A 26,101-nucleotide genomic window follows, 5' to 3' on the forward strand; every position below is an offset into this window, starting at 1 on the left:
AAAATTGCTTTTGAAGCAATATGAGGTTTTTCTGGCTTTACTCAACAGCAGAAATGCAAACGCCCATTTTTTCAATGGTTTTATCTTTTTTCTTTTTTTAAACAACAACAATAAAATTTAACTGATTCTCTTAGATGAAAAAGAAAGGAATAATTGGAGAAACTACAGTATATCACCCTCTGCCTTGGCATTATTCCATAGCCTTTCTTCATCCTCATTTCATTTTAGGGGGAGAAAACAGTAGTCCAGTATTAACACATCTGATGAGAAATCAATAGGGCAGGCACAGATTCATTCATTGGTCAACAACTTCCATGTGTCCGCTGTGGCTCAGGACCATCAAGGACACACTTAAGAGGGGACTAGAGTGAACGTTGCCTAGAGATTAATTGCATGGTACAATCTAGAGCCCAAAATAGCGCATGCAGGGTTAGAGCCAGGTAGATCAGCAGTCACCTGATTTCGGAGCAGATTAGTTTGCGCAACGAGGTGAGCTTGTAGCTTCCCTTGACACCACTGAGGCGCGGCTTTCTCAAGCAGTGAAACAGGCTGGGGGGAGGGAGCATGTTTGAGTGAGAAGAGAAAAAAATAAACAGAGAACAAGAGAGACAAATATATCTTTTCAGGATTAAAAAAAAAATTAAAATCACAACAGAGTATTTAGAGGCTGAGCCAAACCAGTATCACCAAGGCGAGAAAAAAAGCAAACATCCCAGGACCGATCAGTTATGAATCCTTTGAAGCATGCCAAGTTTAGCAGTAATTAATGCTCCAGTGTGGGCTGGGATACTGCAGATCAGCCAGGCAGCTGCAAAGAGCAACAGATAGAGTTGTTAGTGACCTAGCACACAGACAACCCTACTCCAAGTCATGGCTGTGAAGTGAGAGCTCCTTAAAGAGAGGTCAGGATTAACCACCATCATTATTTGCATGCAACAGCTGAAAGTCCACAGTGCTTTATTTAAATGGCGAGTTGTGAGTTTAGCAGTAAGTGGCAGGAGTCCTGAGTGGGAAAAGAACATCCACATATTAGAGAAGAAAAAAAGAGACCATATACCTTCAAAAGGTATTCACATTGCTGTTTGTGTTCCTATCCCATGAAACATCAATCAAGTCAGCTCCTATTTGAATGCTGTGTCGTAACAAGATTTCTCTTTCCTAGGGGCCCATCATCATATTCCAAAGCACCTTACACTGCAACAACCCTACTTCAAAGGTCACACAAGCAAAACTGCAGTCACAGGAACAGAGAGATGAACTTCCTACATCAACCTAGTGCATGCTGAGCCCTGGCTGCTGCCCACAGCCCTGCACAGCTGCGCGACTGCAAAGGTGGGATCCCAGGCTGGTCTGTGAAACCTGCCCATGTGGGAAGAGCATACTTTTAGAGACTCACTACTCCCATCTTTACAGGGCCAAGAGAGTGCAATGTGTCATGTAATATCCCGTGCGTGAGCTTATAGCCTAAAGCACAGAGGGAATAAAGAACTGATCCAGCACATATTTTGGCTAACGAGAAAAGCCTGATCAAGTACTAAGAGGCACTTGCACAGGCTGAATCAGGAACAGAGCACTAACCCCTGAATCTCAAATTTCACTTTTCAAACTGCACTATTCTTCATACTTTAACAAAAAAGTAACAAAAAAATCCCTTGTTAGTTATGTCTTATGTGAGCATTTGGGGCAACATGAGCGAGTGCAGCAATGACAAGAGGACAAATCTGCTCCAGCCTCTTTGGTGCGGATCACCAGGTAGCCACCTGAGTAGATGAATTCCTACAAAAACCATTTCCACCACAGCAAATACACCACAGACACATACCAATAATAATACCACACCACAGGTAAATTCTGCTTTTACCCACAAAACACAGTGAAGTACTGCTTTGAACAGAAGGCACAGCCAGCTAGGCCTCATGCCTTGCATACAGACCCAAGACTTGCTTTGCCACATAAATGATGCAATGACACCTGAGCCATCAATCTCTCCCCCCTTTGTTTGTCAAGGTTAATCACAGTGCACACACTGGGTGAGCAGATGAATGATGACTTGCAGCTTAAAAATAAAATTACAGTCAGTTGGCCATTAAATGCAGATCTTTTGCTCAGGGGAGATATGCATCTTTATTTCTTCCATGCAGGAGAAACACGAGCATCTCTCACATAGCCCATATTTCCCCCTACCAGAAATAACTCTAAGCAAAGGATAACAACTCTTCTCAGCCTGGTTAAAAGATACAGATCCAGGCTCTTTCTTTCCTGCACTACTTTTAGGCTAAAGAGTCCTGATGTGTCATGGTCCACATTCAAGAGAATTAAAGATGCCTCTCCAGCCCTGGACTATACTGTTGTGTCAAGACCTGGCCTGTGGAGTGGAGCAGATGGGTTCAAATCCAGTCAGGGTACAGGAGTAATCCACAGCTTATTTTCTAGGCAGGTATCTGAACCATCCGCCTCCTCTAGAACAAGGTTAACACTATCACCTTTCTTCAGCTACATTTAAAATAAATTCTAAATTTTAATGACATTTATTTTAATTTAAAGAAAATCCTGCACTTACATGTTGGGCATGCTCTGGGGTTAAACCTAGATCAAGCTGTTCACAAGCATGAAAAACCACACCCTGACAAAAGAAAAGTCTTGTTTTCCTGTGTTCAGCCATATTTATTGTCCAGTAATTGAGAACAACAGACAACAGAACACAGACATCAAGTGTGCATAGGGTGCATTTCCACCAACGAACTTGTAATTCACACTCCTAAGCATCTGTGTCTTAGAACATCAGAGGACTTCACCACCACAACCAGCCTCAGGCAACACTCAAAACACTTACTCTTGCCACCGCTATAAGATGGGGAGATAGAGCCCCAAGAAGCAAACTGGCAAATTTTGCTGGGGCACTGCAAGGCTTTGCTTCCCCCAGAGGTGCACAGGCTTTCCTGACACACATTACTGGTCCTGCAGCACCTGAGGAAGTGCATGCCTAGGCCTTGGCCACCAAGAGATGCTCACTGATGATGGTGGTTCTGAACCAACACAGCAGAGACCATCCTCCTTTCTAGAAATAAAAAAACGACAAGGAAACACCTAACAGAACTTCATCAGTTCACGACACCTCCCTGAACAAAATAACACCCCTATGAAGAGGTAGAGGGGCACTTAAAAACTGCTCAATAGGCAAATACAGACCTCGTGAAATGAGAGGATGGCTGCACATCCTTCTGCTTGCTTTACCTTTGCGATTTTGGTTTCATCCTTCTTCTTCGCGGTTTGCAGGGCTTCAAAATGGTGTCTGGCACTGTCATAATCCACAAGCTTCCTTCCTCGCTTCGCTATACGGGACTAAGAAAGATGGAGAAAGAGTTGTGACAATCTTCCTCAGCAGCCAAAATCCCAAAGCCTCAAGGAAAACCCCATTCCTCTTCACCCAACTTCCAGAGCACGCCATGCCCTGCCCACACAAGGACACTTCTTGGATACTCCACACAGGCTGCCCAGAGAGGTGGCCCTGGGAGCCACCTGTGACAACCACCATTCTAGAGGGCACTCCTCAGGAAGAGTGCAGACCCAGCCTGGGAAAACAAATGGATGCAACCAACAGGCCCCATTTCTGGGTAGCGTTAGTGTTTTCAGAACCGTAGCTCCGGTGCTTTATAAGCCTCCCCATGTGCCTGCATGCACCTGCTTCATCATTTTCAGGGCCTCCCGAGGGCTGCAGCCAGACTCTGACTGATCAGCAAAAGATTAAGTTCAACAAAAGAAGGCATTTCTGTTGCGAGCACAGCAAAAGCACTCATCCACATGCTCAGGATATTCCTAGGGCAGCATTTTGGACTCTGCAAGAGGAGGTCTAGAGAGAAGTGACTGCAGCCACAGGCAGTGGTCCATTGTAACTAGCTATTCAGCAAGAGAAGTGCGAGGGAAAACCTGTAGCAGTGTCTCACTAATAGGCAAGACATACCGACTCCGTGACAAACTAGAGGCGGGAGCCAACTCCGTACCAGACTCATGCTCAGGAATGGAGTCCTGAGAGGGGTCCATGGGTGAGAATCCAGAAGAGAGTCAGGCCTGTGGCCTGATCCTCCATTACTCTTCATCTGAGGTCCCTGAGGCTCTCCCCCCAGCATAAATTCACCTTAGCAAGGCTGAGGCCCACTGGATTAAGAACCATCCATCCCCCTTAGACCCTCACCCCCATGCTCTCTACAAACACCCCAGACTATCTGGGTTGGAGCACAGGTCTTCCCAGCCTGACCCTGGCACCACCCCAGCTTGGAAAGTCCAGTCCAGTGTCAGTAACCAGCATTCTAGAGACAGGCTGAAGAACTGAAGTGAAAAGGCATGGCAAGGAGCCAGGAGGATTTCTAATTAGCCACAGCACCCAGGGAAACAAAGTGCAAGATGAAGAATCAGCATTGAGATTTACTTGCAAAAGCAAAATCCCCCCCTCCACTGCACTTGGCAGGGAGATGTCATCCCTCTCTACACTCCTGCAGATAAGCTAGAAAACTACACTTGGGACTGATCTTTCTGCCAGACCAGCTGGGACCACTTCGCAGGTCTCCTACACGTGCTCCTCTGCATCTTCCATCTTTCAGCAAACGCTGGTGCAGCTCTGTGTGAGTCATGGCAGATCGGCAGGATCTCAGCCATGCACAGCCCAAACAGATTTCAAAGATATGAGCTGGCTCCAAGAGAGGAATCACGAAGCAGCTGAGCCAGCTTGCAGTTGAGGTCACTAGAAGATACCTCCTTGATACCATACGGCCGGCCCAGCATGAGACAAGATGTCAGACGGGGTCTCCAGCAGTATGACAATCTCTGAGATGATAGTTAATATATTCTCTACACACATCAGATAAATCCATAATCTGGCCATATGTTTTAAGAGATAGGATTTTTCCCCCAGGTCAGCCTGGTAGAGACAGCTAAAGTTTTGCCCACCTCTGTGATATGGCAAACAGCCACTTCTACATTTCCCTACCACTCCATCAGGGAGTTTGATTCAATGTCACCCATCTCTCAACAAGCTCACTCCTGCCCTTTTTTGTAGCTCCCAATCTTCTAACCCCACCCTCACATTTCTACTAGAGTACAGAGAAATGCTGCGAGGTACTGATATACTGCGAGTTCTCCTGGAGTAATCACTGATCGCACAATTGTGATGGCACTAATGCTACTTAGCCCAGCCCTGAAAGGCTGCAGGGTAGCTTCCTTGTATGATTCTAGGATAGCTGCAGCTACCCACCACTATCTGATGGTAAAAGCTGAACTCCGGAGTTTACTACTTTGCAATAAATCCATCTTAATTTAAGCCTCCTTTAAAAAAAAAAAAAACAAAAAACAAACCACAACCAGAAAACACTCAAACCACCACAAAACACTTCCCTCCCCCCAGCCCCTTACTGATATTTGGTTTTAAACCTAGTAGAAACAGGGCACCAGTTTTGGTTCAAGACAGAAAATCACCAATTCCACAGCTATTCACAACTTGGGTTATGGTTTTACTCCTCCGGGCTCACTGCAGAGACCTGCACTCTTCTTGTATACTCTGCAACCTCAACCAAAAACTCACTCAGAAATATTATAGATTATGCAAGAGTCCTACTCCAAGAAGCTACAGATACTGACCTGCAACAAAATGATGGAGTACTAGTTACATTCCCATTTTTCAAGTTACAGAAGACAGAGATGCTTTGTTCACTACTCCCCACCCAACATTTAGAAAATAGTCCCTTTAACTTACAAAAATTCCTTACAAAAGGAATGCTCTGTTTTCACATTCCTGCTGTGAATGCCACTGGAAGTCCAAAAAAATTCAAGGGAATTTTTCCAGTCTTTCAACTGAAGGAGACTTCGGAATATATTAGAATTTAACAAAAAATAACACATGCATGACCTAACTTATCACACATTTGAATTACTGGGTCATTAATAAAAAACAGGCCTTCACATCACTAAATTAAAATAATCTTGTCTCCATAAATCATCTTTTATTATCACAGTAATGCCAGAATTCCAGGAAAAGCAGAAAATTTGATTTTGTGGAAAACAAACCAGAAAACTATTACCACAACAACCAAAAACAACGAAATATTCTGTAAATTACATAAGACGGGTTTGGGTTTGTTTTTTGTTTTTTTGGTTGTTTTTTTTTTTGCCTGCCACCCTCAGGAACTCAAATTCTTTATGTGAAGCCAAACTACGCTTTTGTACAACTGTAGTAACCTTCAACAACAGTAGTTGTAAGAGTTTCTACAAGTCAAAGAAACCAGACTTGATTTGAGTACTTCTCACTGCTCTGGAGTAAGGATTATGATGCATTCAGCTGAACCACCAATAAGAACATATTAGTAATTAACCACGACACCCTTTTAGATTTATACCACCAAAAGTCAATTTTAAAACAAAGAGCCAACTCTGAAATATATCCATATCTTATTGTAGGAACAAACAGAAAGCCAAACTCTCACTCATTTTAGGAAGGGAAGCAGAGGTGAGTAGTGCTTTCTTTAAAGCGTTACTTAAGTTGTGCATAAAATTGCTTTAAATTCCCATTTTCTAGAGCATAATTTGAAGACTGAGAAAAGGACATTAGTGATAAACACCTTAGCGGCCCATTTGGAAGACAGAAAGGATCCATGGGAGCTCAGTGCTTAACACCTTGAATTTTGGTGGCATTTGGCTAGTCCCAATCCTGTGCTCCTTTTAAAAAAACCACACTGTAAAAACGCAGTGGGACCACTGCAGAACTAAGAAATCCCAAAGATACTAAGCATGGAAGAAACACGATACTCTGAGGTGACCCAGTGCACAGCCAACAAGGCTGGTAAAACATGATTTGGACTGAAGCAGTGCAGAGATCTTGAGACTACAGCAAGCCTGAAATAAAGCCTCTGCTTAGGAAGCAGTGCACGAGCCTCTACACTGCCGAGGCACATGGTATCACTCTACAAGGCTCTACAGCCTTGAGCAGGTGGAAAGCAACAGCAAGCCTCTTCACCCCTCCACACTTCAGACTTCCAGGGACAGAAGAGGCTGGAAAAACAAAGCAAAGACAGGAGCCCCAGGAGGCCAGAACACTGCTGTTTAGGGCTCATTCTACACACCTGTGACCTGCCCCGCTATGATCCAGCATTTGAAAAACATTTTAAGAGGCATGTGGTGGGAAAGGGTTGTTTTCACTGGGAAGAAACCAAGCTGATACTTCCCATATGGTGATATCATTACTAGTGCTTTCATATGGTGAAGACATTTCCGGCATAACCTTCTCAAAATGAATTGAGAGGGGATCACTGTGGGGGAAGGGAGAGAACATCATTCAAACCCAGGTCCTTGGATACATTCTCCCAAAAAGAGAGACACTTATACAGCATTCCTCCTGCTCTGCAAAAAGCTGGTTATATGCACAGCAGGACTTCAGGGAACACAGAGAAATCTGCCTTCCATACCATCCTCCACCTATAAAGCACATTTCCCACTCACTACTTCCTCAGCTCTTTGTACTTACAAGGAAGTTAAAAAAACAAAGGACTGAAAAGAGAGACTGAGAGCTTGTGAGTTACTGCTGACACTGCCCACCTCCACTGTGATACAATAGTAAATTCCATGGGTCCTCCTGTTTCATACTTATGTTGTCTCTTCAGCATCTTTCTCCTGTATTCTTCACTCTCATTTCAAGCCCCAGAGGAGAACATAACGTTTTCACATGACCCAGAGCTGTAAAGATCTTGGCTGCCCTAAAAGGACAGCTTGCAGCAGCACAGCGCACACATCCTCCTAAAGATGGGGATGCAAGAAATTGATTCTTATGAGGTTTCATCTGCTGTGACTCTCTAGATAAAGAGGTTTTCAGAGAATCTTACTTTAATATCTGGAAATTGGCCAAGGTACGTATCCATGGTCAGAAGTGCCTGATCCACCAGCTTCTGATGGAAATCCGTCCAGAGGAGATCATTGTTCTGAAAAACAAAAGTAATGAGCTAACTACGTAGAGCTCTGCATTTCTGTTTTTCTCCATGAGTGCTACAGTCAACAATTTCAGTCCCCCACAGCTCTTAAGAAATAGTCACTTCTTTGGAAAAACTAAGGAGCAGAGAAGTTAGCTGAAAACATAGGTCATGCCAGAAATGTGCAGTGAAGAAAGCCTGATGCTGCTAATTCAGGTGACCCAGCCTCCTTTGTGAATCTTCCTTTGAGGGCCTGTCTTCTCTCCCACAGTGCTAGCCCAAGACCACACAATGGAAAGGAAGATGGCGGTAAAGCAAGCCTGACCTTCTCCCCAGCAGCCACAAAAAATGAGACCCGGCACCACTAGGCACCATTTTCTGCTTTTCATTACAACATAGCTTTCTGGAAGATAATGACCAATAACAGAAAGCTGTTCTATCAGTCTTCAGCCCTCACACCACCTGCCTCCACAGCCCAATGGAGGTCATATCCAAGGCTTGCACCCTAAAACTGTGCACACTTTATCCTTGAACCTATCTCAGACACAGTAATGTCCCATCAACACCTTGAATTAGGTGGAAGTTACCCCTCTCTCCTGCTTTCCCACTTGAACAATGGGGTTTGGCTAAAATATTCAGGAAAAATGCCCACTTTATGTAGGAATTTTTTTTTTTTTGGCAGGAATAGCACTTTTCTCCTGCCTTTTTTTTTTCCCTGAAAGACAGAAATATAAACAAATGCATTAAAGGGGAAGGTGGAGGGCTAGAAATATTCCTGCAGACTCTTAGAGTAGCTACAGTTAGTTCTCAGGACTCATGCTCCCTTTGACCTCTCTGGCTCAAATTCTCTGAAGCAACAGTCCCCCAGGAGACACTGCAGTGGCTCAGGAAGAAACAAGGCCAGAGAACGTGAAGCCAAATCAGCTGAATTACAACTCCATTATTTACTGCAATGACACTTCCTAATGAAAAGTTTCCATGTTAATGGAAGAATTGACCTGGAAATGTTCAGGTTTTGTTGGATTTATCTGCTTCAAAGTCAGTATTTCCTGGGCAAGATGCAGATGTTATTTCAGGTGATATTTTCTGCAGGGGAGAGCAGCGGAAGGGAAGAATCCCTCTCCTGCTCTCCTCTCGATTCCTTCCCCACTACTTCAATGCCATAGACAGTTGCAGATCAGCCCAGTCCTGCAGCCTCACAGCAGATGGATCCACAGCACTAAACTGCTCAGCTCAGGTGCTGCTCAGCAGAACAGCTGAGCAAGAGAGCAGAGGCCACCTGCCTCCAGCTGGAACCACCACACACTTGTCAAGGGGGATCCAAGCTGTCAAATGACAGGCTGTGCCCTGAGCTCCACATAAGACACCTCGGCAGACTGGACAGGCATCACCTCACCATGGGATAAGACGAACAGCAGGGTGGGGTAACACACAGCTCAGCCAAACAAGGTCGCAACCAAAATATGGCAGCTGGTGGTACTGCTGTGAGTGGGAGATTGTTGCAGCTACACGGCAGCTGCTCTGACCATGCTTTGGCCACAGATTTAGCCTCCCCTTTCTCTTGCACAGAGCATAAGCAATACATCCAGTTGACCCTACTGACTCTCTTTTGGCATCCTCTGTTCCTGTTTAGCCACTGCCAGGGGAACAAATTGCTTGTAGGCTTATGCCCACAGCTCTGTGTAGCATTCAAGCATCTGGGGACAGTGTCCTACGCAGACAAAAATATAGGCTGTTTCCCTTCAGCTTTCTCTTCTTTCCAATGCTGTTTGTCTCTCCAATTCTGCAAAGTCATATGCCTGAAGAAATGTGGCACACAGGCACAGCTTCCAAAGCTCATCTCCACTGACAGAGCAAGCCTGATGACCCCACTTCCTGGACAGAGCCTTACCTCTGCTATTTTATTTGTGTCATCTCTCCCAGGCCAATCCGGCTCATAAACTTCCTGCAAACACTCTGTCAGCTTCTTGGAGGCCTCGTGCATAGCTAGGAAAGAAGAGGGAACTGCTTCAGAAAGAAGGAAGTAGTGTGTTCCTCAAAGTTTAACCCTCATCCATCCTGAGGAATGGGGATAGAGGAGGGTTATTAAAAAATGCTGATCTCTTCCTTACAGAATGACTGACCCTTGATAACACAGAGATGGAAGGTAACTAGAAGGAGAAAGGAAGTGAGGATGCAGTCGCATCAAACCCTTTGTGTTCATCCTCCCCTAGGAGAGGATATGAGAGTCTATCTGTTAAGACAGCCCCATCCGTTTGGCATCAAAGCACAAACCCATTCCATCCCAGCTGGTCCTGAAGGATTCTGAAAGATCCCCCACCCAGACAAGGGTGACCTTTCCTGCAGCTCACACCTGGGGAAACACCAGGAAGGGGACAGCTGCAAAAACCTCACATGCACTAGAGGGGAAACAATTCTCTGCTTATGCAAACCTTACCTTTTACAGAAGCCAAGTAAGTTCGGAGGTCCTTCTGCAGCCTCGTGCCTTCAGACTGTGAATGTAAGATGGCCATCAGTTACTCTCTGATGTAAAAAGAGTGTAAAGAGGAGTCGTCAAGCATTTTTAAATAAAGATGGTCTTGTAGATGGGCTACACACCAGCCCTATGACCACATGAAACACAAATGTTAACAGGGTGACCACACAGCCCTCTGACTTGGTAAACCCACAGCCAGTGAGCTGCAGGCCTATTTGCCCAACAATACAGTTAAGGTACTGAGTAACTTGATGGGGGTAAAGCTATGATTTCCTTTTTCCAGCAGAGCCAGCTTTAGTGTTTTGATTTCCTACAAGCAACTAGAGAGGGTCCTAAAGGGTAATAATTAGTTTACAAGCCACGGGCTAGTGGGTCTGTGCAACAAATGTAGCTGAAGGGGGTCTGTAGGCTATAATAGGTAGATGCAATTGATTTATTTTATACTGGCTTGGGAGCAGTTTAGCTCACCACATTTTCCTGCCACACTGCAAACCAAAACCCGAGTGCAAATTGAGTGCAAGGGACCTCTGACCTGCCCAAACATCCTGTCTAAATTGCCCTGTGCAGCAGGGCTTGCAGATACATATTCAATCATCTTTTGCTTCACTGTGGAAGTGGCCTGCCAGCAACAAATCTCACTCACTAAGAAACAAAGGATTAAAACCAGAAGCTGGGCTGAGTTTTGCCAGTTTGAGGTTTAGATGACACAGCTGAGGCCAGTACAAGAATCCAGATTAGAAAGAGTCATGGAGACTTTTACAGCAAAGTTGGTTCAGACATCCACACATACATGCACTGCCCATACAACTGCTCTCCTGCACTAGGATAAGCATGCTCAGGCCCACCTCCCTTCTACCTTGCCATGTGTCATTGACAGCGGTGCAAAGCAGACAGGGAAATACTTCCAAATCCAGACAGTGATATTATACAAACAGAAATGAAAGGAAGAGCAAGGCTTGAGAAGTTGACCAAGACCCCCACAGAGCACGTCAAAGCAAATGAAGGAACAAACATTGAGGATACCTATGCAGACAACCGCTGGAGTATGCAAGTACAGGAAGAGTTTGAGAGGCAAAGATCTCTGTTATAAAAGGGTTTCCCCTTACCCAGTGGGATCTCACTGGATCCTCACTATCCCCCAAAGTAGCTGTAAAAACAAGAATGGAGGAAAGCAACGACTACACCTCATACCTTCCTCACAGCCTGCTGCCATTCCTTCCCCCTCTTTCCCAGTTTCTGTCCCACTGGGGGGCCCCAGCGTAACAAATTCTGACAGCTGAAGACAACTCCAGAGATGAGGAGCTCACAGGACATCTCTGACAGCTGTCTTAGAGCCACTAGCTTCAACAGCAGATGTTTCCCATCAGCCCTCCCCACCACTCAGGCATCTCTTGCCTCAACTGAGCTCATGCTGTGATCCCTTGTGCTCTCAGGGCAGCTGTGCTCTCTAAGCATTAGCTAACACTGCCCAGCTGTTGAAGTGGCAGTGCTAGCATAGCTTTGTGGAGAAATCCATCTGCTTCCAACGCTATGGCCCAATTTGTTTTCCTTGCCTCGAAGGTTCTGGATTAGTTCATATTTTTGTTCTTTTCCTACTGACATCAACAAAGGAAACAAGGGATGGGAAAGAGCTGGCCACTTTTATAAAAGAAAGTCAGACTCCTAGTCTGGAGAAGAATTGGGAACTGACCCAAAGAGAGTATAAGAGGAAAGGAGTAATGACCACATCTGCTGCAAAAGTCCTAGGAGTTCTTAAAACACAAAGCAAACAATTGTAGAGCTTTTTGTTGGCTCAAGCTCAATGTGGAAACCTGGGCAGATGAGACCTTCCTCACAGTGCAGTCAGAAACCACCAGGGAAAAGGTGCAAGAGTAATCAACAAGCACACACAGATAAGACCATCAGGGAGGCTGAGCTGACAAGCAGCAGTTCAGTCAAGCTGTAATATGTGTTCGCTTGTTCCTGATGCAGGAAGCAGGACAGGCTTAGAGGAAAGCAGTGCTGTCTGCCTAGAATAGGTCCATGCTAGAAATCACAGACTGGAACTGGCAAGATCACATGTCAGAACACAAGAGAAAATGGCACAGAAGAAATTATCGTGCAAAATCCCTCAGATGGATACTTTATCATCCTGCAGCTGTATCATTTTTGAAAATTACTAAATTTGAACACACAACTTTGAGGTTACCAGACACTAATTGTCAGGGAAGGTCTCCTGCAGAACTTACGCACACACCTGGGCACCGCAATGTCTAGAACTGTAACTCTCAAAATTACAGCATCTAAAAATAAAAAAGCACCTCTAAAATTGTGCCCATGCTTGCCTGAGTCCTGCCAAAGCAGCGTACGACAGAATCCAGGCTCATGAACTCTTCAAGTCTTGATACCCAGTCCCAAAATCATGAGGGCAAAAGAATCCTCTGAGGGGTACACTGGCATCACAATTAAACATCAAATCAAGATTTTTAGATAGACCACCTGAAAAACCTGCAAGTCAGGGCCTGGATATTGAAGTGTGCAATTGCAGCAATTTTGCATTTTTCAGGCATCCTCAACACCACTTGTCTTGCCACAATGTGTAGTCAGCCAATACGCAGTGCTGCAACCTGCAACTGGAATGTCTTTCTTAGTCACCCCTTGCTGATGTTTAAAGTCAGAGCCACAGCTGATCTCCATGACTATAGGGTTACCTAAGCCTCTTAGAAGTACCAAGCCTGCCAGGGGAAGTGAATAGACTTTACAGCCTGTAAGATCTGCGGGCAGAAAGATTTTCAGAGACAGGCTCATGTTCAGGGTTTCGCCATGAATCCCATTCCCCCAGCTCACCATGGCACCTGGAGTTCCCATCCAAGTACTTTTTTGGCATTTCCACTGCTTTATTTCTTGTCCACCAGTAAAGCAGCTCCTTCACTTGCTACAAGATTTCTCTTTATTATTTTAAGCATTAATGCTTTCCCAAGAAACTTTGGCAGCTGCTTTCTCTCTGTGCACATAGCACCTGCTTTCTTCAGTCTATAGTCAAGTACAGCCACAATTCTGCATAGACACCTCTCACAACGCAGTTAGACACTGTCAAATACTGCATAGAACAGAAGCTCTCAACACCCTTGCGTGCACATTTACAAGACACTTCCTAAACTCAGAAGTTAAAAAAAAGGTAAGGAAGATAAATTGGAATCTGGAAAATTATTCCACTTCCCAGCTAACAAAGAGCAGTAGGTTTAAGTGTGTGTAGGGGGAAGCTACAGAGGTATGGTTGAACCTAGAGATGTTACAAAAATCTAACAGCATAGTAATTTTTAAATTGCAAGAACGTAAAAAAGACAACCATGTCTCTGTGTGTGTGTGTGTATATATATGTACATACATATCAGAGTAACAAAACTCCGCAAAAGGGAAGTAAAACCATGACAAAAATTGAAGATCAATGCTGATCTTGAATGCCATATTCGTTTCTCATCCCTGCACTAACAAATTGACTTAACACCTTCACACAGGGATAATGATACTGTGTCTTAATGTAGAAGTGACCACAATAAAGTTGCTCTACTCAAACACACTAACGTTGTCTTGTTTGAGCCGATTTTGTCATACTTGCAATCACTGTGTAATTCAACCCTGTGAGCCTATAACACAACCAGGTGTAATATGAAGGACAGTATGTACAGGAAGATGCATATTTAAAAATAGAAGTGATGTGCTTGGGAGGCTGGAAGAGCTCTCTCTCAACAGACCTAATGAACTGCCTATTACTTACAACTCTGTTAAATTAAAACACAAGAGTGGCTTGGTTCCTTTTTGTGCTTTCTTCTTTTGTTTTGGCGGGGTGGGGGGTGGGTGGGTGTATTTACAATGCCTTTCACTGAGCACTAGCTATGTATGTGATTTTCCCATAGAGCTGCTTCCTGGTAGTAGATTTCCCCAATCTTCAAAAGAAATTCTTTCATCCTAACATTAGACTGTGACCCCTTCTTTACACAACCTCCCTGTTTTGCAGGTTTTTTATTATCAGCAGGGATGTTCTACACCTGAGAGGGACAGGTAATGTCCTGTTAAGACACAAAGCATGAACAACTAGTGGGAAGCCCCCATCCTGGGATACCAGCCAAGCTGTTAAACTTGTTTTGCTACATAAGGCTGAAATGGAAACTGCTGGGTGTGAAGGGCTTTTGCCTGGACAGAAAGTCTCTCTCTGAGCTACTGACTGTAATGGTCCACAGCCAAGCCTACACTGCAAGAGCAAAGATTAAGTCCACGCTACCTGCCCCATGGCTGAGGCTGTGCTGAATGCCGTGGGGCATGGGCAGAGATGGATGCAGCCTATGCCAGCAGCAGCTTGTCTCTCACGCATTTGGTGTAAGCCACTGTAAACCAGCCCAGAACTTCCACACGAGTGACAGCTCATGAAGGGTATCAAAACCCAGCTGTTCTGCCAGGCAGAAACACAACATGGTGCCAGGTGTAAGGGCTGCCACCAGCCTCCCACTCTTTGTCTCTCCAGTGACTATTTCAAATGCAGGAGAAGAAAAGCCAAAGCCTAGCATACCTCAGGCTGGGGCTGTGTTGCACCTTTGCAGCAGGCCTCTGCTCCGAGGTACAATTTCCAGGACAGACCCTTGTGCTGGTGCCTGAGCACAAGTGACGGGAGAAAGGGAAGGAGGGGAGAGCCTTTGAATGAACATTTTGGGAGGTTAATTGCCAAACATAATCTGTCATGAGGGATTAATACGGGGGCCAGTTGTGCTGCTTGTCAAGCATTCAAGAAACACACACAGGCCCTGTAGCCCTGCAAAAGCATGGTTACATCCAGCTCACCTATCTGAACTGAAAAGCTCCGACCATCGAGAGACCTCAGAGCAGTGCTCTTATATGAGCCTGAATGGGCAGAGAGCTGGGAAGTGTAATGCTTTCCCTTAGTCCACTCAACCACCATTTGAGAGAACCACAAGATGCTTTGGTTGAAAATGAATAAGTGATTTTTAGACCTGCTCTCCATTCATTGACAGCCCACACATGGGAACATGTATCAAAGTGGCCCGACACTGTCATTAGAGTCAGAGGAGCCTCTAATCAAACAGTAAATAAGGCCACTGCCTGGTCACACCCCAGCCGGTTCCACAGGAGAGCTGTTCTGTCACAAGCCTGCAGCAAAAGATCAGCCGTCCTCCAGCCTTTCCTTCCCCACTAGAGCAGGCTTTATAAGGAAAGGCCATAGAAATATCACACAGAACTATACTACACACACACACCATACATATACAAATAAAAACAAGTGTGTATATATTCACCTATAGTTGAAGTTTTTCCCCCAGTCTGCTTGGCATCATAACTCCTCAGCCCCCGATACCCTAACAATTCAGCTAACTCACATTTATGGTTTGCCCTGTAAAACACGCATTGTTTGCATTTATTTTAGTAATACGGATGTAGTAACAGTAATGAGGGCCTAAGCAAAACCAGTAGACCCCAAGCAACAAATGCAGAGCAGCCTCCAGCTCCTTTGATAAATTATTTGGAGAATTTACCTCATGGCCTGCCCCTGCAAGACAGGAAAAGAAATTCAGCTGTAAAGGGTTCAGAGGCAGTGCTTCTATAACAGGCTTCTCAGTGCCCTGCTAGAACTTGTGGCTTTGAAAACTTAAAGGCTATTCCAGACAGCCAGATCAAGAAGTTTGGATTTGAGTTTTTCAGTATTTCTCCTTTAAAAAGGCTGTTTCCCGATTGCCAATACTTAAAAATGATACGGAAAAAGTCACACCTGGTAATGTCATGTCATCAGAAAGAAGCCAAACTCTATTCCTCTGTGTACAAGAGAATATCATTGGTGGGCATGCTACAGAGATGTCGCCTGAACTTTGGGAGCAATAACTACTATCACTGCCATGAGAACGAGCGTTAGTCTCCAGGAATCTGCATTCAGCTCTGGTTGGACATAAGTCAAAGTCAGACTGAAAGTTTTTCATTATACTCAGCTGTGACAAATCCCTTCTCAGCTGGTTTTGCGACACATAACCACATCTGCTGAATCTTAACACATACAATGCAGCTGTCCCTAACAGCTTCAGAAAAAGGTCCTAAATATCTCAGGGCACAAAGGGGCTAAAAGATTTCTTCCGCACCACCTGCGCTTTGGTGTGGCCTGCATTTCCTGACACGAAACAGAAACACTTTCCTTAACACCAAGCTCTACGGTGCAAATCCCCTGGGGTAACTGATGTTTTCCCCTCCTCTGGGTAGCTGAAAGCTCCAGATAAAAAAAAACACCACACCCAGTTCAAGATATAAACTGACTGCTGCTTAAGTAGGAGGGTAGGGAGAAATTGCTGCACTGTTGAAAATAATTTTGTGCAGTAAAATATAGGGATGAAGCTGACACATGAAAGAATAATGACTCAGGCCTGACACGGTGATTGTGCAAGGATGGGGAGGAAGTTAGATCTAGATCTTAGTCATGAAAGGATGTTCCCTTTTCACCATTTGCTTTGCCTGTTCTGCACTCTGCTACGCTTAGGAAACTGAATCTGCCTTGTTCTGCGTTATTTTTGATTTCTAACTGCTTTCCTATCCTATCCATCTTCCAGAGACAATGTTGCTTTTATGTCTCTCCTTCCAGCCTAGCAGGAAAAATTACATTACAAAGGGGCTGCTAGCTGAAGAAAGTGTTCTGGCTGAGCTATTTCTTTTCCTAAACTTGGGTCTAGAACAAGTATTATTCTTTAGCATACACTCGCACTGACTCCATGATAGGGACACCGACGACAATGTAATTCCTCATAAGTGAGCAGCTACGAGTTGTGGGTCACTTCAGTAGGCCTATGGCATCATTTAATCTAATGGGCTTTAATTGCATACTGCAGCCCATGACCGGAAGCTAATACTGCAACCCAGGGTGTAATTACATATCGCCAATTATCTTACCAGCTGTTTGTTGAAGTTCTGCACGCACTGTTCGAACTGCTCATCTTTTGTTTCATCTGCTTTCCCAAGCTTCTGAAGGACCTGCAGAAGAGAGGAAAGAGATAGGAGACTTCAAACACAGATAATAACAAAGCAGAGACAAAGAAACAGTTTCAAGTTTTTGCTCATGAGGCTGAAAGAAGTTGAAAAGTCTCCCTTATTCTTGCAGTCATAATCTCTGGAATATTTCTCCACACACTCATAGATGGAAAAAGGACTTACAGACAAACCAGGATGAACTCAGACCTCTTATACTTTGCTGTACCAAAGAGCATGACTGAGGTTTGTCCTTCACTGGTCTAATGCTTTTTGCAGACAAGGCAAAAGCAACCAAGTTGTTTGTCTCCTGGACCATCAAGAAACAAACCACATCCCTCGTACGCCTGCGTTGTATGTTACACTTACCTTGATTTAGCACTAGAGTCTGGTCCAGACAGGGCAGCATTTTTTCTCCAAGAACAGTTACTGTCCTCAAGCACAGAAAGCCATGCAGAGACCTCCTTAGAGAGAGAGAAGGTGGCTGGAGTAGTGAAAGTCCCACCTCCTTTCCACCTTTTCTCACTATGCACATGCTTGGCAGGAGCTGGCTGTTGAAAGCAACTGGGGACCTTACACCATGGATCTGTGTGACACTCAGCCTAAGCTTCACATCTGAGAGTGTCAGCAGCCAGCCCTGCTCCTCTACGGCCTCCCTGCACAGCCTGTAAAAAAACCCTTATCAGACTACTCCCCTTATCACACTTCTCTCTCAATGACCTCTCCACTTAGCTAAGTGGATTGTTCCCAGGCTTTGAGCAAAGCACTTGATTTCTAGGCAAGAAGTTAGGTGCGTCGCAAGAGGGCTGGGCAACTGCAGCTGTTGAGGAGGGCAGCCCCAAGCAACTCCAGCAGCAGGAAGACAAGGATGTAAACCATAGCTGGTAAAAAAAAAAAAAAAAAAAAGCCTTGTCTCTCAAAGCCAGTGAAAACAATGAAAAGCCCACCCAGTCCTCAGTCACAGGAGGTTCTGGGGAGCCAGAGGTGGGCTACAAAGGGTACTGAGGGATCACCTTGAAAAGCAAGGGAGCCTGGCTGGCAAGAGCATGACTGCCCAAGAGGCAGAAAGCACTGGAAAGCTGAAGTCTCTCTTGCTCTGCTCTTGCTCTGCTGAGCATAGCAGTTCTTTAGCCACTGGTCTCAGCCATCATGTTCAGCCCCTCTTGGAGGGAAGAGGGTCAAGATGGAAGAGCACGTGCATGTTACTGACATCAGGTCTACAGGATGGCCACTACTAAGTGTCTCAAGGCCAGCTGCTCTGAGGGACTGCCAGGTAGCCATGACAGCCACCCAAACCAGCTTCATCCAGCTCCCCTTGCTACCATGGACCTTCCCAAAGAATGCAAAGAGGATTTCTCCCCTGCAGGGCAGGGATTAGACTTCCATGTTTAGTCCCCAAAATGGCATTGAGAAGGTCCATGAACAGGATGTAGAATAGAATAATTTTCCATTGGAAGGGACCTACAATGATCTAGTCCAACTGCCAATGCACCTACTGACCCACTCTCATCTCTTTACCAAGGTACAGGACATTTGTGTTATGTCTATTTGCCTAATCTCAGTTCCCCTCTCCCCCATACAAGCACACATATTCCCAGCTCACCCTGACTGCAGTAACTGACTCTGAGCTGGGTGCAGGATGACTGCACTGATTTTTTGCATCTAGCACTAAATCCCCTTATTTAGGTTGGGATTGTATGTCCAGCAGGGAATCACTGGTTTTCATTCTCCCTCTGCCCAACAGCCTCTCCTCACGTCCAGGAATCGCTGAGCTGAAACCAGGACAGGTACTCAAGTGTCAGCAAAAGGGGGGGAAAGGACAGAGAGATGAAGACTGCCCTCTTTGTGACCAAGAGCTGAACTGAAAACCTCCAGTTAGAAGCACAGCTTTCCACAGCTCAAGCAACAGCAGCAAACACTGCAGCTACAAGCACCTAATGTGCTTCGTAAACTTGTCTATGCAGCAGAACTTAGAGAGCCTGAATATTCCACTCTTCCTCTCAAACCCTTGGCACAGAAGAGCTTGCTGGAGAGCAGAAGCAGCAACATTGGTTGGACAGGCAGAATCCTGTACACCAGCCACTGGTGCCTCCTTTGCTCATCTGCTCCTGTGAAGGGGAACGCATGCCACAGCAACACTGCTGCCAAGGATACACATATCTCTGCCATGCCAGCAGGAAAGAAGGATTCATTATAGCCTCATTTTTCTCATCTAGTGGTATGGTGAACCGCTTCCAGAAAGGATGCATCTTAAAGGCCCTGTGTTCAGCTGTGCTCCCCAAGGCTACTAGATCTACAGAGCATGGATTTCCCACCTGCTGGGTGACTTCCTAGATGTCCAAAGAGCCATAATGCCAGGAGCACCCAATACCAATAACAATGAAGTATGCAAGCTACAAATTCCAAAGCAGAAGGATGCTCCCGATGTGCAGATCAATAAAATTGCTAGGGATACAAAGGAGCTTTTTACAGGGCAATGCATCTGTCTGGCTAGTCAGGAGACACCAGGTCTGGAAGGGAAGGAAGATGACCTCTTGATTGGGAGGAATCTGGAATATGTTGCTGAGGTCAAAGGTTTAGAACAGCCTCAGTACTTCCTAGTATAAAACACTGAGCAGCACCCACAGACTATTCGTTGTGGTGGCCACGCACCTGCCTCCCACGTGTCCAATCTGCAGTTCCATTGCTTCTCTGGGGACAAGCTCACTGAGTCTGGGGTCACCCAGCCAGCTGGGAAGATCTTGTTTGACTATGCTGAGATGCTCTGCACAAGTCCTGCAAAATGCTGGACACAGGAAAGGGCTCTAACTCACAGCCTGTCTCTAAGGAAAGACTCCTCCTGCAACAGCAATGCTCAGATGAGGAGCAGCTCTAAATGATGGGGGAAGGGAGTAGTAAGAGACCCTGCATTTTTCCACAGTAGTGACATGGAGCAGGTGAACCAGAGGACTCAGGGATGCCAGCAGAGGAACAAGGCAACAAAAACAAAACCAGTTACAAGAGAGGGGCTGTGAGAAGTGAATCCCTGTCTACACTGAAAAAACTGCTCTTGCTTCCTATACTCTTCCCCCAACTGGTAGGTAAAGCCTTGTGCCCCATGCCTGTTGGCCCTATAGGTGAGACCCAGCCATTCAGCCACCTCTAATCCCTTCATTACTTGCTATGACACAGTGGAAAGACAAAAGCCCTGGGCTGCAGCAAGGCAGGGCTTATCTTCTCATACCACTCTCCCTCAAAAACAGATCTGCTCTATACAAACCTCCCAGAGGTCAAACCCTAGGGTCATTTAAGCAGCATAAAATGATGGCTCCACAAGGCTGGCCCTCAAGCCTGCTCTTCCAGCTCTCCCATCAAACAGCTGCACAGGCAAGCTGTACTAACAAGTCCCTCTGGACTCCCTAAACCAGCCAGGGATGGAGCAGATGGCCCTGGGTGTGCTGCTGACTGCAGGCATGTCTGTGCTCACTGCTAATAACCTGTGAGCTCACAGGACAACTCCCCTTCCCAGACTGGTACGTGCCGTCATAGGTCAGGCTATTCCGGGTGAGCCACGGCTGCTCCCTCCCTTCCCCTGCAACAGCCTTTAATCCTCCAGCTTGCTGCAAAGCCAGATAAAGTTTGGATGGAAACTTCAGGCTCTTTGATAGCTATTAATGGAGCAGATTTACCAGGGTGAGAGTCAGGACCCCACTGCGGCTCCCAAATCGCAGGGCAGATCAGAGATGGTGTGATCTGTCAGCTGCTGTCTGGAGACAAACCACACCAGGCAGCGGGCATGGATCTGGCATTTAAAAGATTAAGAAGCAACCACGGCTAGACTCCTTGGTCTGCCCTTGACCTCAGAAGTCCTGGCCCTGCATAAGGTTAGGGACCATTTCAAGACTGTGCAACCCAGGGCGAAGGACAGAATACCTTGTATGAATCACACAACACACCTTGTGGGATGGATTTTGGAGGAGGCTCCAGCGTTGCTGGGGGTTCCAGTCTTGGCTGACTACAGGTGCACAATGACAGGATGGGGTTGTCATCTCAGACAATGTTTTTGGCCTCAGGCAGCAAACATATTTGGACACTTAAACACCACTTTCCAGCGTTGCTCAGAAACCAGGTCTCTCCCAACAATTAACTAGACCTGCAGATGCTCTGCATTTCTCAAACTAGGACCACAGCACCTCACCAACTACTGCAGCATCTCCAAACAGAGCCAAATTCCACCCATGGAGCCTCAGTTTTCCCTGCATTTGAATAAAAGCAACAATGAGATTCACAGTTTGACTGAAGTTTTAAAAGCACTTTAAGATCCTAGGAGGCAAGATGCTACTAACAGACACGTACATGATCACACTCCTCTCTTATCATGGATGTGTTTGTAATCTGCTGTTGCAGGCAGGACTATTTACAGGAAGCTTTGAATTCATATACTTTAGGAAGTGAGATAACAGAAGAATCAACAGAGAAGTCTGGAAATCCTCTATCAGAGATCTAGCATTCTGCTTGCAATGGTCAGAGAAGTAAAGGCATGAAACAGCCTTTAAAAACAGCAACTTTTCCCAGCAAAATGGAAAGTTTACTCTAGGGAAATTAGAGCTGCAGGTTTTTCTCAAAAGCAAGACTAAGATTCACAGGATGACCAAGCATTACCTAAACAACACATTTTGTAGGACTCAAAAGGAAGCATCTCATCCAGCTGCAGTTTACCCTTTTTTTTCCCCAGGTGCACAGAAGGAAGCATTCGCAGAGGGGAAACCCCTGCACTGCTTAGCACAGGGTCTCCCATGTTCCACTTTTAGCACTGGTAATGAAGGAAATGGAGATCTGGAGATCAGCCCTGTGACCACCAAACTCTCTGATGTAGAGCAGCAATCACCGTTAAGGACAAACACTTCTGAGGAGTGCAGCAGCTAGCATCAAGAAGCAATATCAGTCCAACTAAAATGCAGTTCTGCTGTGTTCTAAAAAGCAACTGTAACAGATTCACGTTCATACTTTCTAATAGAGAAATATATACCAGCTGTTTAATGCATCCACAGCTCTCACTCAGCACCTTCCTTCACTCTCTTGTGAAATACGAGTGCCACAACAAAACCCTGAAAATCCAAATATTCTCAGCAAACACCGTGTAGACCCATTATGTGAATAAGTAACCTAATAAAACTCTATTTTTCATGGTATATGGGTTGCCCAGGCCAAAAAGCAGTTTACAGAATGCAGGTGATGAGTAGGAAGGCAAAAAAACAAATGCAGCTTGTGGATCGCAAACTGAGCTAAATCTGCATCTGAAGCATCTGAATTTAGGGCCATCAGGCCCTGATGAAGGGAGAGTCATTAAACCCACAGCCAGAGCAGACAAAACTTGAGCCCTAGGGGTCCACATCTTGCTCCCCACTGTATCAGAGAGGGGGCTGCAGTTACATCTTACTGATATGAGCCTAATGCTCCTAAACCGCTCCATATCCTGAGGTCTCCACCCCTCATAAACGACGCCTCTGACTTCCGCTGCATCTGCCAACTCCAATGCATTATCGCCATCTACCAACTGGGCACAGAGCCAGTAAACGCTGTGACTAATTTTGAATTGCAACAAATTGGCATGTGCCAATGGGTCAAGTAGGAACAGAACAAATAAATTTTTGATCTCAGGCCACTGCCTATTCTTCCGTGGAAGACATTATACTCAGAAGAGGGGGAAAAGAAAACAGTGTCCAAGTCAGATGGAAAGCACAAAGCCACGTAACATAACACGGTAAAAACAAAGGAAGTTTAATAAGCTTTTTAAAGCATGCTTTCTTCTCTGCCCAAATGAAGTGTGACTTGCTCAAAGTAGATTTGCGCTCATGGAATAATCTGGATTTTGCACTCAGACTAGGGGAGAAAAGCAAGAGCAGTAGCGGGAGCCCTCCGACCCTCTCTAGGAGCAGGGCACGCCCTCTTGCCCTCCACGCCTGCCTTTAGGCTGGTTTTGGGGGCAGCCTGGCTTTCCTCATGCAAGCCTGGCACAATTAAGTCTTTCTTTGAAACAACTGGACAAAGGAGGATGGGGGTGGAGAGGAAGAAACTCCAAACATATTAACGCTTCATTTTAAATTAAGAAAATTATTCCCATAGCTGAGCAATCAGAAAGACCCTCAGATCACTGGAAGATGGGAAAGGGCAATGTTGCACTCAGCGCAGACAGAGGGGTTCTTGTTTGCTTCTTACTTGCTGACAAGGTTCAATGGATCCTGCAAAGACAGCGCTAATTACTGGGCTAAGAGTTGGGAAATCTGGATTCAATACTGCATTTTGTTAAAGACTTCTTGAATGACCTGGAAAATCCATGTCCAATGTCACATCCATCCAACTGTGAAGAGGAGCACTTGTTCAACGTGTCACAGAGTCACCAGATTTATCCATGGCATTCCCAGCTGGCAAATGGAAAAGAAGCAGAGAGAGACAAGATGACCAGTTTTGAGTGCTCAGCTCAAGACACACTGAGTTTGATTTTCACATGTGTCCCTCTAATTAAAGTACGGGAGATTCTGCGTGCTTACCCATATTCTAAAACCTAATCAGACTGGGGGAAAAAAAATCCTAAACAACTTAAAATATAATTTTCTGGTCACATTGTGGTGTTGACATCTCAGAAGATCCCCCAAAAATATGCTAACAGTGAAGAATTTAAATCATTAGAATAGATTGCATAAAGATCCTTTGCTAATGAAAGACTTTTTAAAAAGTTAGATAAGCGTACATAGGGGATGGACCTTGTAAGGCCCTTCCAAAGCTAGTCTTCCCAAATCCTGAAGGTGACAGCAACAGAAGGTCAATCACTGTCTCCAAACAAATATCCTCCCTAAAAAGACCTCACTCCTTCCTCTATACCGCTGCTGGAAGTGTAACATACGTCCAAGGATGACTAGGTGATAATGGCACATATAGCCTATCGTCAAAGAAACACATCTCTGCCACCTTCCCTAAATGGCACTATATTGCAAAATATCTGTAGGAGCAAGTCATCCTGTATTGCCTTGAAGGCTCAACTCAAATATCTGCCTCTGACAGCTACTAAACAGCAGCCTCGCTGTGACCTGCACCTTCAGGACACACCTCTTGAGTTTAAAGTGACTGAGCGTGATCACACTGGGTTGCCTTAAAAGGTTCACCCTTCTCCCTCACTCTGTAATCAACAAGGAAAACAGGAGCTCTACTTTCTCATTCTGAATTATTTCCTGGAGAAACCTGCTTCCCCATAATAGACTCAGAGGGAGATCACAGCAAGAAGTTTCACCAGGCTGAAATTAGCATCTTAAGAATATACCCATTTCTGATCATGTCAGGTGTAAGACAAGATGTAGAAATAAGCACAGCAGGTGGAGGACTTTTTCAAGTCTGGTGGCTTGGAACAATGGTCAGCTTATCCTTAAGGCTGAGGCATAAGTAGTGAGTAATATTCCCAAGAACCCCAAGTAGTAAGTACGTACCCCAAGAACAGGGTACACAAAGGACCTGTCCCACTTTAAGCTGCACGCTGCACCATGTTTATCTAAGAATGCTTGCTTTATTTCAGCATTTTCCTTTGAATACACTGCTGAAGATCCCCCTTTTTCTGTGAAGCATAACAGTAGTATTGTTTGGCTGCAGCAGATTCTTCTACAGCAGTTTCCATTCTCTATCCAAACTCAAAGGCTTTCCTTGAAGCATCTGCAGGGTACAAGCCTGTAGCAATAGGAATAGCTAACTATAACACAGGGCTAACTGCATCATGTGCTTCACCCAAGGCCTCAAGCAAATCAAAGTTACCGGGCTCAGTTTCTCTGCATAGGGTAAGGCAACTAGTATCCAGCAAAAAATGGATGCAAAGACTCAGCTAGCTGCTGCACTGAAACATCTCAAAAACATGTAAAAGCACATTAATCAATACTACTACAGGGAGGATATCACTTTTGCATTTGCATTCTCTGTTCTGTAACGGTACTCAGATTATTTCAGGATATTCACTAGGAAGACTAATTGGAGCAAGCTTGTGAAATCTTTCGCTCTCAAGATGCTTCCTCCTGTGCTTGGCTCCCTTTGGAGACACTTTTCTCAAGTTACAGGCTATCGAACAAGGGATTCACATCACTCATAGTTCTAGTTACCAAACAGTCTACACAGTACCTCATTATTGAGTGTCCTAAGGCCACAGGTAAATGCAACAAGAACTGGGCCTAACCCTCAGACTTGTTCAGCCCAGGACAGCGAGGAAGGGGAGGGAGAAGGCTCTGGGTACTTTAGCTCTGCACACTGGTCCATCTCCCGTGTCCACCCCACAGCCTAAAGAGAAGGAATGGCACTGTGTCACAGAGGGGTAGCAAAACTGCAGAGTGTGCCCAAGGTTCAGAGACTCACATTCCTCCCACACTGTGAGCCTAGCAGATCTCAGGGTGTTCCTGCACCTGGAGCTCAAGAAGCTGGCTCACATTCTATGCTAGGAGAACTGCTGTCTTGCTTTGCAAGTCAAAATCGTCATGCCCATGGGTAGACTCCTGTGCCCAAGATAAAGAGCCCTCTTGAACACCGGGCCAGAACCCCAATTCATCTGTTGCACTAGCAAAAACGCCAGGGTGATTGTCATTACCCAGGTTACCTCTTCCTCTGTATCTACTACTCTTACCATTTGCAATAATATCTGCTGACCCCACTCCCTGCCTCAGAAAGATCAATA

At 45.3% G+C, this 26,101-nt stretch overlaps 1 protein-coding gene across 8 annotated transcripts in view; it reads right to left on the minus strand.

The window, feature by feature from the left end:
- Positions 1-26,101, minus strand: part of BIN1 (bridging integrator 1) — a 101,105-nt gene that overhangs the window by 39,651 nt on the left and 35,353 nt on the right. For 4 of the 8 annotated variants that reach the window (XM_064451284.1, XM_064451282.1, XM_064451287.1 and 1 more), the window contains exons 2-6: positions 17,344-17,424; positions 10,387-10,441; positions 9,841-9,935; positions 7,866-7,961; positions 3,235-3,342 (exon numbers count right to left, since the gene is read on the minus strand). In XM_064451284.1, coding sequence (XP_064307354.1) covers positions 3,235-3,342; positions 7,866-7,961; positions 9,841-9,935; positions 10,387-10,441; positions 17,344-17,424 — 435 coding nt within the window. Of the gene's footprint in view, positions 1-456; positions 550-3,234; positions 3,343-7,865; positions 7,962-9,840; positions 9,936-10,386; positions 10,442-17,343; positions 17,425-17,787; positions 17,887-26,101 lie in introns of those variants that run through there. The other 4 variants (XM_064451288.1, XM_064451290.1, XM_064451289.1 and 1 more) reach the window with 2 other exon arrangements.

This window comes from Phalacrocorax carbo, chromosome 5, assembly GCF_963921805.1.
Source record: "Phalacrocorax carbo chromosome 5, bPhaCar2.1, whole genome shotgun sequence".
NCBI classification, from domain to species: Eukaryota; Metazoa; Chordata; class Aves; order Suliformes; family Phalacrocoracidae; genus Phalacrocorax; species Phalacrocorax carbo.